The sequence below is a fragment of the Bactrocera tryoni genome, chromosome 4 (assembly GCF_016617805.1).
Source record: "Bactrocera tryoni isolate S06 chromosome 4, CSIRO_BtryS06_freeze2, whole genome shotgun sequence".
Taxonomy (NCBI): Eukaryota; Metazoa; Arthropoda; class Insecta; order Diptera; family Tephritidae; genus Bactrocera; species Bactrocera tryoni.
Window position 1 is genome coordinate 1,730,904 of NC_052502.1, and position 15,823 is coordinate 1,746,726.

The window sequence follows — 15,823 nt, forward strand, 5'->3', positions numbered from 1 at the left end:
CTTGCAACACTTTCTGCGTATTTGTGCACAAGAACTCCCAAGCAACACCTCACACATCACCACATGACATTCTAGCTAAAGCACGCTTATTCTCACTCATTCAAATGGAAAATCGAGCGGTGGGCCATAAAGAAACCCAGTCAGGCCACATTCCATTGCATTCGAAGCGCACATAATGCAGCATGTCCACATGAGCCGCAGAACTAGCAAATTATGCATGTACAAACTCGCGCATGCGCAAATGCCATTAAATGCCTTATACATTGTTTTACCGTTTATTCTTTGCCACAAAGTGTTTTCATAACGCTGTAGTCTTGAGGTAACTCTGCAAACCCACTGCTACTCGCTTGTATATTTCGCCAATGGGGTCGTCGGCAAACTCGTTGAAAGATATGGGAACTGATGCAAACTTCCAATCGATGGGTGTCGCCAGAACTTTCTAACGCGGTAATTAACTACCGTTAGAATAAGCAATTACAATACACTCCACAGTTCTTTTACCAGCAAGTATGTATGAGTATATAGAAAAATACATGTAGGTGAATGGTCGAACCTTTTCCATATATTTGGTGTTACCTAAAAATTCGAATTATTTCCTTATCTCTCAAAGATTTTTCCACACAAAACAGGAATTAAAAAAACCAAATAACCATGTAATTATGTAAAAGAGTATCCTTTTGCCACTCACTAACTGACGCATCGAAAATCTTAAATTGTATCTCCTTACAACTCGCATTTTCTTTGGAATACATACATTTGAAACTTAAACCTGGAGTCTTTTTCATTAAAGGATAAGTCAAACATATTTAGCCTAAAGTAATCCGATATCCGAAATCTCGTATATATATATATATAATATAATATTATAATAAAGTTGCGAAATATTTCACTTGCCTTGTGAAAGTATCTCTTTTATTTGATTTTATGATATATACGGTATGTTTACTTAAATGATTATACTACTTGTATATATGTACTTAAATGACTTGCAGTTGGCGGACTAAAATTAATTAATTAAATAACAAACTTTCAATGAGAGCTTTACAAAGTAGCACAAGCAGCGATTTTGTAACATTAGTTAATTATTAAAAACATTTAATACAAAGAATTGTTTATGTTAGTTCAGCAATGGAACTAATTATTACCATGAAGCCGCAGCATATGCTTTCGTTTTTGCTGATCCCATCCACTTAACCCATTTTGAGGTGAAAAAATTGCCAAATTTCATTTACCTTGTTATTTCGTATGTTAAAATTAATGAGGTTTTCTAGGACCACCTTCAACATGTCTGTATTTTAGATAGAAACATATTTTTATTTGGCAATTAATGGAGCGATTTTTCGGTTTCAGGTCAAACAATATCGTGATTTTTTTTGCCACATAAAGTGATTACTCGTCTGGCTCGAAATTAATTATATTGTAAATATCGATTTCCATTCTTAATTACCTGGGTCACACCGAAGGTTCACATTTAGGTTATGTATTTATTTGGTGTGCGAAGAAGAGTGAAGAAGCGAAAAATGTATGAACTTTCTAATTACATGTGACTTTTACCCAGACATGCTATTTTCGGCTGGTGGCTTTTTAAACAAAAACGTTCGATCATTTGTCATATTGCAACTTTGTCATCTGAAAGACGGAGCACAATCATCAAGAAGAGACGGTGTTATGCGAAGAAACTACATATGACTCAATTCTTGTGACGAATCCTGGTATGGTACAAATTAACAAATTGAATAAATAACTCGTAACAGAGTTTAAATTTATATGTCGACTTATTTACGAATACAGAGGATGCTAGATAAGCCAATGGTTCGTATGAAATCACCGATAAAATTCGATAGCTGCGAGTCAAGCCTTTACCTTTAATTATATTAGTAACTGTGTACCTTTGTATGTCAGTGTATTTGTTTTAGACAACCAATGTAATTAAATGGTTGAAGAAATCAAATTTCTTTTCCATAATTGAACTGTGTGTGTCGTAATCGCTGCAAACTCATTTAAATATCAGCAAATGAAATCGACTAATTGGAAACAAATTCATATTTCCTCTTATGACCATTTGTATGTGATTATTCAAAAGTTCACTGACTAGCTAAGACTAAAGACGCTATCATTCCACTCAGCCTTATACGCACCAATTATGCAAGAGTCGAAAGCTCTCAAGGCATCCAGCTAATGTACCGGTTTTAGCTTCAGCTTCATATGAGTAAAGTATTTATGTATGTATGTAAATTGCCTTCGACCATTGACTGGTGTGATATGTTTTTGAAATTGATGTTTGTGTGAGAAAGGCACAAATTTCACTCACGTGGATACGACACCAATGGAGATCGGTTTAATGTTAATTGCTTCCGGTAATGGTGACAAAAGTGCTCAAAACTGATTTACAAAAATAGCGAACTCGTATAGTGTTCAAATGTATTTTTTTTTTTTTTGAGTTCCCCGAGAATGACTCCGGCCTTTAGTGTGTGCGTGTGTTCGATTTCCTTTTCTCTCAACGAAAAAGAAATGGAAAGAGAAATTGAGAAACCCCAGCTCAATTTGCATTCGGAATTTAGTGGAATGACTAATTCATCTCTGTGTATTTGTGGGATATGTGTATTATACTTTATGTAACAAAAAAGCTGGTAACATTCTAAACGATTCTACCAAAGTCTTAAACAAGCAACGGCAAAATCTTTTTTTGTCGATTTTAGATTTGATTGGTTCTGGCCGATTTTCGCATTCACGGTCCTGTGCACTATATTGTTGAGGTTGACATATGGCAGAAGGCAGTTAAAACACACATTCGTAGTGCAAAAACAACGCAAAAAAAAACCGAAAAAAGTGAAATTTTAAAACAACAACAAGCCCGTTGTCTCTTTGGCTGCTTTCACGCGATGGTTTGACAAAAATTCCACCGGCATCTTTGCACACTAAGCTCTGGTGCAGCACAGCAGCCCAGAAGGTATAAAAGTTAGCGTGACTTCTGTGCGGTGTTTAGTTAATTTGGATTTCGCCTGCAAATCGAGCGTTCAAAGTGTTAATTGATCGTAGCACATTCGTGAAAAAATCAAGCAATGAATTCAGTGCGTTGCGTTTCGTACTGCTGGTTGCTGGTTGTGGTCTTAGCTGCTACAACCACTGCCACTGATATAGACACTAAGTCCGATATGGGTGTTAATGGTATACCTCAGGTACTTTCGATTGAAGGTCAAGTAGCTGAAGTCCATGAAAAAACAGTACCAAATGCGGAAAGTGCGGTGCTACCACAAGAACCTCAATTCGAAATTTTGGAGTTGGCAGTGAATGACAATGACGTAAATGAGTTATTTATGTTGCATGATGATATCAACAAAGAGGCTTTGAATGTTAGTGCAGCAGCAGGTGGTGCAGCATCGTCGATGCAGACAACACGTTTGGGACGTAGTATAGAGAGCAGTGCGCAAGAAAACAGTGACGCGTTGAGTGATGAGGATATAAATAAGCTGGTGCAGATGATATCCTTCCCGTCGCAAGCAATGGGAGCACACAACGAGAAGAACTCTCAAAGCGCAGACGCCACAGTAGACGAAGACGTCCCGGCGGAAGTAGAGCCACGAACTAACCGCCAACGGGGATCTCGTGCTCTGAGCTCTCGCGGCTATTACATTCTTGCATTCTCGCCTATCAATGGACCACTTGCGTCGACTTACACCAAATTAGACATCATACCAGCCGAAAGAGCGTTAGATGGCGACTTGGCTGTACGGAAGGCGAACAAGCAACGCGCTGATAATGATTTGATGATGTCCGGAAGCGAGGTGGATGAGGCGCGATTGATAAGTATGAAACAATTTAATCGCTACGTTAGGCGCCTAATGAAGCAAATTCGCAAGGGAACGCGCAAGATACAGCGCAAGACGCGATTCAAGTCAAAGCGCGCTAATCCTGAGCCAACAGTGGAAAATTTCCTGCGCAAACTGTACGCGCAACGGGAGGTACAGAAGAAAAAGACCAGTTGGTTCAGCTGGTAGACCACTGCGTTCAAGTTTAAATTCCTTATTCATATTTAATTTAAGTTCATTATTTAAAATAGAAATAAAAAGAAGTTATTAATTATTGATTAAAAGACGTTTGTCACTTCATATGTCACTTTCTCACTATTGAAGATGCCAGTTTAGAAAGGAAAAGCATAGCTTACATGCCTCACACATTTTCTCGCACATAATACAGCGCATGTACGCGCATTCAAACATGCTTTAAGTTGTCTGAAGTCGCATCTTTCCTCCACAAACAAGAAAATGACTACATGCTTCTGTGGTCGCTTAACTGCACAGCGCTAAGGAACATATAGTCAACTGGGTGCAAAGAGCAGGTTTCAGTTCTCGGCAATGTGAGCGTCATAGATTAGCCTGGCACTTTCACACCAGTCGTATGAGTCTTTGAGCACGCAAGAATTGGAATTTCGCCAGCAAACAATGATAAGCGTGTAAGCATGAGCTTAGCCTCAAATTCGGAACCAAAATATTCCCAAGATGTGGTATAACCGCAACAAACCGCTCAGCGCAGCTGCTACCAAGACTTACCACACACACTACTAAATATTCTTTTAACTGCTTCCAACATATTTAATTTTGCCAAGTAACCACTTTCGGACGCGACAAGTCCGCGCTGAAGGCTTAATCATAAGCGGTGTTGGTCCGTAGGTGGGCAAAGCAAGCCAAACGCGCTTTCCACCCATCATCGCCAAAAAGGTCAATTCAACTTTCTTCGTAACCATTTTCGAGTGACAGAATGACGCACCAAATGGCAGAGAAGGGGGCCACGATGTCAGCATTTTCAGCATTTAGTTTTCTGGTGAAACGACCAGTGCCCAGACGTAACAGATCGCTGTCCATACATCAACGATGGGGGTCAGGAAAAGATGTACCTCTTCGAATTTGTGCCAAAACTATTTATGAATTTTCTAAAAAGAGGCACACAAATTAGACGCGCTTCTTTTATAAGTGCGCACGAGTGACAGCATCATTGGGGGAATGCCTAAAAGCAACAAAACTGGTTTCATATAGTTGGACCAACAGCAAGTGGCCAAGTTGCCAAAAATGTACGCGCTGACGCACCTGCAGTGAACCACGCAGCAAGTTTTAGCAGAATGCCACCAACCCCCCAGGAGCCGTCGCGACCACACATTTCCCAATTTGCAGTCTTCTTTGCTGATTTCTTCTTTGCTGATTTGCCAATTTTTTATCAGCGATTCGACATATTTCAAATAAAGCGAACCGTTGCACACAAATTTGTTAGCTCTTCATTAATGCAAATAGGCAGGTACAGCAATAAAAATCGCCGATGCCACAAAAGCGACTTCTAACATCACGTTAACCTTAGTCGGTGCAGGATAATCGATTTACCGTTATTTCGCATCTAAGCTGCGGCCAGTATAAGTATAAGTATAAGTATAAGTATAAGTATAAGTATAAGTATAAGTATAAGCATAAGTATAAGTATAAGTATAAGTATAAGTATAAGTATAAGTATAAGTATAAGTATAAGTATAAGTATAAGTATAAGTATAAGTATAAGTATAAGTATAAGTATAAGTATAAGTATAAGTATAAGTATAAGTATAAGTATAAGCATAAGTATAAGTATAAGTATAATAAGTATAAGTATAAGTATAAGTATAAGTATAAGTATAAGTATAAGTATAAGTATAAGTATAAGTATAAGTATATATATAAGTATAAGTATAAAGTATAAGAGTATAAAGTATATAGTAAGTATAAGTATAAGAGTATAGTAGTATAAATATAAGTATTATAAAGTATAAGTATAAAGAGTATAAGTATAAATATAAGTATAAGTATAAGTATAAAGTATAAGTATAAAGTATAAGTATAAGTATAAGTATAAGTATAAGTATAAGTATAAGTATAAGTATAAGTATAAGTATAAGTATAAGTATAAGTATGAGTATAGGTATAAGTATAAGTATAAGTATAAGTATAAGTATAAGTATAAGTATAAGTATAAGTATAAGTATAAGTATAAGTATAAGTATAAGTATAAGTATAAGTATAAGTATAAGTATAAGTATAAGTATAAGTATAAGTATAAGTATAAGTATAAGTATAAGTATAAGTATGAGTATAGGTATAAGTAAAATCTGTTCAAAATTAATTCTAAACGCTTTCGAAAATGACAATAATTTATGAAAATTGTATTGGCTTTTCTTTAGAAGCTAAAGATATTAAACTTGAAAAACACGCACGCCATTGTATAGTTTTGGTGTGTCATCAATTATGCAGTCGAACAAAAAATTCCAACGAAATAAATACGTGCACACATATCATAAGTATGTTGCTTATTATCGCAGACAAAGCTTCATTAATTATGAAAATATTTTTGTGTATGTGTGTGACCGCTATAGAACCAAACTTCAAATGGCTCATCAATAGGCTAACGGTGATAATAACTGCCAAGTTACTCGAAAATGACTGTGAATCTTAGTTAGTTTGATGCTAGAGCGAGGCACATAGAAGGAATGGCCGTGACGGTTATACAACATCGCAATACATTTTACATGAATCACGCATGCAACGGAATGCGCACTGTCTCTGCGAAGATTCTCTGTGCCCAAGTACTTTTCGCCGTGTTCATGTGGGCGGAATAAAACGCCAGCTGGAGCAGGAGCTCACACAATTTCTAAAATGCCGTGCATGCGGCATGCAACCAAACACTACAAACATCGACACACTCACGCCAAAACGAGCGCACATGGAAGTGACCGTTTGCACATTTTCTGCGCTCATTGTCAGCGTTTGTGTTCGTTTCACCTGAATTCCTGGCGTTTCACTTTTACTCGACCGCCGCAACCGTAGCCACAGCCTGAGTGATTTGCATTTCTTTCGATAGTATAATACGACAAGTGCAGCATTCCGCTCGCCACCACGTCAGTAAGAGAAGAACAATAAAAATAGCAACAAAAACGCGGTTATAAACAGAAATGATGTCTCAATTAAAAATACATTTGCTAAAAAAACTTAAAACAAGCATACACACGCGAGCACGCACATGCGGATACAGTAAAGGCCCCCTTCCCCAAACCGACCGCAAAGGCTTCCATCAGCAAGTATTCTCACGCCATCAAAAGTGAGCTTCACCCGACCCAACAACAATGAAGGTGATAAAGATAACATTAATGAGTGCAGCCTGAAAAGCTATAAGACACAGGTGAAAATGCACACACGTCACACGCTCCGTCTATCCTTTTAACGCAAGCATAACAAATTGTAATGAGAAATGAACACAATGAAAAGTTGCCAACAATTTTAAGTGCCGTTTAAAGCATATCTCATGTGGCATTGTAGCATTCCACGAAGCGACACATGGAGTTTGGAGTGGAAAACTTAAGCCTAACGCGCGACATACCGACTGCCGCTGGCTAAGTATTGTTCCCGCGACTCCACGCCTCGTTTTCACTTTTATGGCATTCGGATGCGACAATAAAAACGTTTCAATTGAATTAATATGCCAGCCTCGAATTAGACAAATGGGTGAGACGGCGGTTGAGGAGAGGCAATTCAACTCACCATATGGTAGCTCGAACCTTATAGCCGGAAAAAAGAGGCAATCATGTAAATCGCTGTCATATTTCATTCCGCATTTCGTTGCATGCATTGTTGCATCGGCTTTGCTGCGACAACCATAATAACATGTGCTCATATATCAAAATCAGACAAAACACACAAATGACATTCAATGTGAACGCATTATTTGCAGTCTCTTTGCAACTGGATTTCCATAAGAAAGTTGAATCTGAGACGCTACTCGCATCACACATTGGTTCAACGCACGACGCCAAATAAACCAGAGATCCCAACTCACGTGTGGCACAGGGTCAACCGTTTGGCAGAGCTTCGATCGCAAACGCCAAACGCGGAAGCGTAACATTTATAAGATTCCACAATTTGAATATTCGTTGAGATAAAAGAAAAGGATTTTCTTCGACCGAGATAATTGGTTAAAAGCTTAATTATGCTCACTAAACAATGGTTGGAGAAACTGAATATTTCCATAAGGCAGTTTACAATCAACTTTAATAGTTGAGTCGACCTCATATTTCCCTTAAATAAAATAATTATCATTAGGAGACTATTGAGGTTTATCTGGGTTAGGTCTCGATCAGTTACAGAGAACCAAAGAAACTATAATCAGTGAAAATATCCAAAACTGATGGAGCAGTCATAAGACTCAATCCTAAACTCAACTTGACACATGTACATATTGATGGACCCGTTATACAATACTTGCTATATAGTAAATTCAAAAGACTCTACTGTCACAATGCGGCGCAACAACGTGACGGTGAAATTTGAATTCGGTGAGTTTTGTCGAAAATGCAAATTTGTGCCGCAAAAGAGTAATAAAGCAGTTGCATGGCTAACTCTTGTTGTGCAGAGGCTAAATCGATTTTTGTTATTGGATATAGCTTTGCTTTGACAATACGTCATGTGTCATCACAAAGTATCTAGATGTGTCTGTTTTGTTAGTTTTCGCTTTGGCTCAGCACGATGTCGACAGAGACGTGCATTGACCCACAAAACTTTACCCCTTTGACTCTTCGCGGAAATACCGAAGATTCAAAGCAATAGTTGTTTTAATTATTTTATTTCATTAAAGTTAATTTGATTAATTTTGAATTTTTACTTGTTTTTAACAGTAATTGCCTCATCGACTCTCATGTGTTGCATTGTATAAGCTTTAATTGTAGGTAAATTCAGTGGTTTCCTCACGCAATAAAACCGCGATGCAGCTGCACTCTCACAGACGGGTTGAACACGCCCAGCATCTTCTTCGACACCGGCAGCAACAACAGTAGCTTCAGACAGTTATAAATACTTATTAGATGCGGTTGAGTAGATTCAGGAATTGAAAATTAATTCAACAACGTAAATTAACCGATTTGGAAATTCAGATGCTAATGGTTGCATTGGAAACAATTTAGAAAATCTGCAAGGCAATGCATTCATCTCAAACGCAATTACATAAGTGGGTAAAGCTATAAGTGGAGAGTTTAAGTTCAAGAAATATAATTGTTAAACATAATATTTATAGCAGCACTGCGCAACAAATGATAGCTTCACCTCTGAGCCCCCTATCGATAGGGATAGGCTTAATTTGAATGAACTTACATACACACACTCTTGGGAAAATTTTCTTAGTTTCTTAAATGCGCAATCGGTGGCACACATTTCAGTAGTATCAGTTCGTATTAGTAGATTAGTACGCATGCGGATAAACATATGAATGCACGAGTACGTACTAGACATGCGCTCCAGGTCAAATGACTCTGGACCAACACGCAAACACCTTAAAGCACCTCATGCGTTCACTCACGAGCAAATATGAAAAGCATTTCCTCTGTAATCTTGGTATTCTTCTTATTATTCTGCAAGAAAATTCTTTAAGAACAAAAAAGCTAAAACTGGAGATCTAAAATTCAATAAGGAAAAAGCATTCAGAACACGTCTTGAAACCCATACAAAGCACTCGTCAAGGGATAGATATATTTTGAATAATAAGCTTGTTACTGAACTCCCAAGACAACTGTCAAACAAAGGAGAAAAAATGAGAAACACACATGCCGTTATTGGTACCAGAAGATCTTTCCCTTCTGAAAACCTTTGCACATTCCTTGTTCTATAAACATTCGACTGAATAGTCGGCAGCTTATATAACATACGTATATCGGGCACTTAATTCCTTTAAGACCGTTAGTCATCACTAAAATTGCAAGAAAATGCTTGCCTATTAACGAACCAACTAACTAAAAGTCATCTGACAGCAATAGTAATCCAAAAAAATTAAATTTTCAGGTCACCGCTTAGGCTAATGCTTCTCTTATAAAACGACATATTGGTGGCGCCTTAGCATGCGGTCTCACTGAGCCCGACACGCACGCACACGCTCATACATAGACAGGTGTACGTAGTTAACAGTGCATTGAATGGCCGGTGTCACTCATATTGCAATCGGAGCGCCTTATGCGCTGACAATGTGAAAAAACACATTGCCAGCAACGAACGTTGACTTACGTAAACGCAAATAGAGGCAAGTCAATTAAACAGCAACTACTAACAACACTATTTAAGTAATTATCAACTATTTAAACGGTTCAATGTATGACTCCAACGACGTCTCGGCTGATTAAAAGAGACAACACCAGCAACTGCGCGTCAGCGGAGAATAAAACCGAACGGCGGCGCAAATTCCAAACTTCATTGGGCAGTTGAGTTTGTTCGAGATAGCACGCAATGCAAACACTGAATATATCGAAGAGTCTAAATAAACGGTCAAATGTTTACTACCCAAGTGCGAATGTGGATATGAGTGAATCAAATAAAGCTCTGTTCTCAGGCAAATCAATCTTGTTATTTATGAGGTATTGCTTGGAAGGAATTGCACATCTACCAATATTCAAAAGTTATTTGCAAAACATTAGTCTGGAAGAAAGCTGAACTGGCGAGATCGCTGGAAATTTGACACCGACTTCATATGAAAGATCTGAAGATAATATCATTATAAATTAGCGAAAATTACATATTTTACACATCAATATTGGATATAAAAAACACTATGGATAGAACATTACTTAGTCTTACTTATAGACTTTGCTGTCCCAATAAATCAACGACAGTTACGTTATCAGTACATATTTATAAAAAGTAAAATAGGGAATAAATTGGCATTCACTGAACTGCCAAGACAATATATGCTCTATAGCTATTTTCTCTTGCATCAAGACGCTAAATCATGTAAACAACAACCAAAGACGAAGATTGCAAAATCGAAATTTATTTCACAGTGGAATTATGAGCGTGCGAGCAGGTTTTAAGGTTGCGAAATTGGCTCAGAGCCACAAAAACTTATACAAAAGAATAGCAAAAACATGATAACTAACTGCTGATTGTAATCTGCTACGAACATTTTACTGTTTCTCGTTTAAATGATGAGTGAATTGCGATTACAACGGTGTCACATTCTGGAATGTTTTTGAAGCGCGGAGCGGTTCCTCAACCCAATTGCTTTGGAAAACAAAATATGAATAGATATGAAAGCAAGAGTGAGCAATATTTAATGTCTGCGTCTGTTCATTTTCACAAAACCTTCATCACTTCAATTCGGAAAAATCCAGCGTACAAACATACGAGTATGTAATTGTTTGGCCTCATTCGTGGTCATCTTCACTACATTTTTGTTTGTTTTAGTATTTTTGATCGCTCCACTTTAAATTCGTGCATACTCATGTTCATATGTATAAACTGGAAAGAACCCGCAAGTCTTCGCTTCGACTCGTTCGAGACGTTTGCTTAGTATAAAAGTCTGCACCGATTTGTAATGCTTCTTATCTTATCACTTCTGCTATCGACGCTAATAATATTCCTTTGTGAAATTCAAATAAATTAGTTGCTCAGTGATGACGGCGGCACACGACTTTTCGACCAACTCTACCCGATGACTTGGCGCTTTCGCTTGTTTTTTATCGCCCTATCCTTGCTTGATTTTACAACTAGCGACGCGTAATGACATGTCAGTTATGTTATATACTATTTACCATCCGGATGCCAAGTACCTATATGGTAAATTATATATATTGATAAATATTACATCAAAGCACTCTCACCGCCGTTTTGGGTGCATGATGAAATAAACAATCAAAAAAGATCAGATATGCGATAATATATGATTCTCTCTCCCAACAACAACTTACGAATTACAAAAAATGATAGAAGCTGAAAGTGAAAATTGAAAGAATCAAATAGCCAACAAATTTTCAATTTTGTGAGTACATAGCAATGTACATACATTCGAATACAACCCTGTATTTAGCATATCAATAAGAGAAACACGAACGTTTAACGCATAATAAAGTAGAATTGAGGTCGAAAGCGGTCACATTTCAATTAAAACTACAATTTCAATTACAATTCATTCAACGCAGCTAAAAATAATTTATTAACATTCCAAATTTTGAAGCTTTTGTCGCTATGTTGTTTTCCGTTAGATTTGTAATTGATCTTAAAACTTAGAAAAATTACAAGAGATAGCGATTGTCCATACAAAGAACACAAAATATAATTTGTTTTGAAATTAAGTTGTTATCATTAATAATTTAGGTTGTTTAGAATGCAGTATTAATGATTTCAAATGTGAAGACAGAAAAGTAAATGAACATACACATAGACACACAGTGGAGCCACAGCCGATTAGCGATAACGTAGCTACGAAGTGTTGCTTGTGATTCCAGATTTCCCAGAGCACAATACTTTACACGATTTGCAAATTATAAGTTTTGAAATAAAACGCATTTTATTGCCGCTAATTAAAAGCATTGATTATTTTGGAGTTTAATACCTAAGTGGCAATGCCATTTTTAACTCACTCTTATCGAAAGTTGTTTACGTACATAAATTCGCTGATTACAATGTTCACACTTAACTGTTAGATTAAGAAAGAGAGCAACCAGAAAAATGCCCGGTATGTATATGAAATTTGGGCATACATGTATAGCATACATATATGGTTATATATAAATAAATTTCTAAAACTAAGTCCAAGCTCCATAATTACTCAATGAATTCCCGTTAGTGTGACTTGTTTTTCAATTTTCGTTCTGAATTTTGTTTCTTTCTCGTCAGCATTAACAGGAAATCGTCGGCATATTCTAGGTGCTTTTAATGTACATATGTTGTTGTTGCAGCCACTAATTGAAATTCATCAACAAAAGCGGATAATCGCATGGTCGTCTCCATTTGCAGTCATGTGTGGCCCGTGGGTTACTTCGCCAATAATTACTGCTCATTAAACTCTTCGTCCCATCCACTCATATTTATGTATGTACAAAAGCTCTTCATATTAAATGCTCTTTAAAAACTCTGCTTTCGATGTCAACAACCTTTAAACTACCAGTCAGAAATGGAAAGGTGGTTCAATTCTCTAGCATGAGCCATAAAAATTTAAAAATATAGATAAATATAAGATAGATCCCCAAATATTGTAGGGTACCATGAATATATGCAATGGGAATGCAAAGGAAGAAAACTAGAATTTGATGATTCATCACACCGTTAATCGAAACATATGTATAGAAAGGCTCGACCAAACAATTGCTCAATTAAATAATTTTTAAAGATAAGTAGTTTAACAATTACATAAAAAAATTAAATAAAACCGCAAATTTTATTCATTTGACGCATTCGTTAAATCAGCAGAATATACTTTTCTCTGGTTTACAGTTTATTCTAGCACTACAACTGTAAATTTGGCAAATCGTGAACTAAAAGTTATTGGGTCAGGTTACCTTCTTGTCAGTATTTCGTAACATATTCTCTAAACTGTGTTTTCTATTGTCAGTTTAGTACAGCCACTCGCACTGATAAAATGGCTTCAATAAAAAGGTTCGAGTAAGTTGGGGGTCAACGTATTGTCAGATAAAGACTTCAAAGTGACATTTCTCCCAGTCGACTTGCGACTTGCGACTGGCGACTGGCGACTGGCTAATGAAATCACACACCACATATGTATATTGGTAATTACCTCAATTAATTCAATGAGAAAATTTAAAAATCTTAAGTAATTGCTAGAAAATAGTCGACTAGTAATATTCAAATAATATGTTTAACAAATGCACTTTCAACATCAACTCGAATATATAAAAATTATATAATTGTTGTAACATCATGGGTAATCATTAACATTATCAGGGAAGACTGAGTGCCGACTTTGCACGCGTGCGCTTTGCTTCACCGAGATCCCACGTAGGTATATTAAAACTCTCGGAGCGAGGTGTCGCCCAGGCCGCCAGTGATTACGTTTCGAGGAACGCAATGCTTGCATTTTACGCCGCATTGACTATTCATGAATTCATAGAAATGCTCAACACAAAAAAAGTCTTATTGGCGATAATTCATGTTGGAAATATTCCCACAGTTTTTGAATTATAGCAAAATAATTTAATTTTGTTGGAATGTACATAAAATAAAACAAAGCGCTCAGACACTCCCAGCAGAAAGTAAGCATACAAATATATATGCTAACACTTCATGTCGGTATGCCGCGGCAACGATTGGGTGTTTGCAACATGCTCCCAGCTGTCAATCTGCGCACCTCACAAAAGGCCACGGAAACTGGGCCACCGCTTAGCATTATTCGTCCGGTCTTGCAACAACAAAACAATTTTATATGCAATAATTAACTAAACTGATTTATTTCTTTTATTTGTGTACCACTTGCTACTTATTAATGTCCAAATGGTGGTAAATAAAGACGGGAATCTAATTAGTGGACAAACTTTAGAAAGCAAAAATATAAACAATATATTTGAGGTGATTTTTTTCTTTTTTAGAGGAAGAGATTGGAAATGTTTCCCTGGGATGTTTTGTAATTTGTTCCAGTTGTTTTACACTTTTCAAATATATTAACGGAATATTACCACTTTACTACTAACCTTGCGGACCGTTAAGACATTCCAATTCGATGGTATAGTCCCAGCAGTCCATGCTATTCAACTTGGACAGTGAAGGCAGGCCATTAGAGCAATGCGGGAATCCATTTTGTGCATTCGCGGGTGTCATTAGTGCAGGAGGAATGCGTCGTACGAAGCCATTGTGCGCACCAAGCTCCCATGGACGACGCACATCAGTACCATCCACCTGATCGGTAGTGGGTGTGGCGTCCTCCTCGTTGATTACACCAAAAACCTCTGCGATACTGCGTGAATGGTTGATGCCGTCCGACTGCTCGCTTGGCAAATTGTTTCTGGACTGACCATTAGCAATACGCGAAGTCGACGAAGCCTCGTTAGGTTGTTGGCTATTATCACCATGCTCCCTGATTGCTGTTGCAGTACCAGTAGGAAGCCCAGGCGAACCACGTTCATTCACTTTCGCTGTGGCTGCCACATTCGGTGGGCTCGATGGATCGGTAAAGCTGTTTTGGCCAGGGCCTTGCAGAATTCTAACATCGCTGCTGCTATTTATGGCGGCTGTGGATTTAGCCAGATAGGCCAACGAGCAAAACGGTTTGCTTGGCTTGCTGGTGGAGGTAGCACGGGCAGCGGATGTGCTCGCTGCGCGCTGTACACATTTATAATCACTCATTTACAATATTTTTCTTTGCCTAATACATACAACAGCAAATTTACAAAAAATGTTCACATTTTGGGCGCGTTAACGACGCCGGATATCTTTGAGAAAATAACTCAACTGATTGTGTCGTTAATTTCAAATATATTATGTAGTATCTATATCACAAAGTACACTGGCGGAAAACACTTATAATTTTATAAATTTATTACATGGTCAACAAAAGTTGTGTTGTTGTTATCGAAGATGCTATTGGCAAGTGGCAATTATGTTTAATGCTCATGTGGCACAGCAAGTTATTTTTGTTACTCTTCCGGTGCACCTGGTTGAACTGCTTTAACGCATCACTATCCTTAGTAGTATGGTAAAGGGAAGGAAGACGTGCCGTGTGATCTGTGTACGTGCAGCGTGGCAAGTGCGAAAATGGCAGTCAGGTACAGAATTACAGCGCAGCAACTAAACGACTGCAGCGAGACAACAATTCAATATAGATCCGAGATGTAGCATATGAGTTCCAAGTCAACGCACTGCCCGTTTGCCTTGAAAACTAACAGATTAATCGAACGTTCGGCAACAACCTATAGATAACCGACACTGCTGTCCAACCTGACCACTGGCTGCAGCTCAATGTACCGCGAGCAACCAGCAATCGTTGAGGGGAAAGCGAACAAATCAAGAATGAGAACAATGCAGGTTCCAGCTGGATTTATTCAACC

General features: G+C 37.6%; 1 protein-coding gene across 4 annotated transcripts in view; it reads right to left on the reverse strand.

Annotated features, from left to right (window-relative positions):
• Nucleotides 1-15,823, reverse strand: part of LOC120775654 — a 51,883-nt gene that overhangs the window by 13,551 nt on the left and 22,509 nt on the right. The window contains exon 2 of one of the 4 annotated variants that reach the window (XM_040105913.1): nucleotides 14,471-15,282. The exons of the other annotated variants lie outside the window; for them this stretch is intronic. Within the exon in view, the coding sequence (XP_039961847.1) occupies nucleotides 14,471-15,122 (652 nt within the window). The 5' untranslated portion in view covers nucleotides 15,123-15,282. The remainder of the gene's footprint in view (nucleotides 1-14,470; nucleotides 15,283-15,823) is intronic. 4 annotated transcript variants of the gene reach the window in all.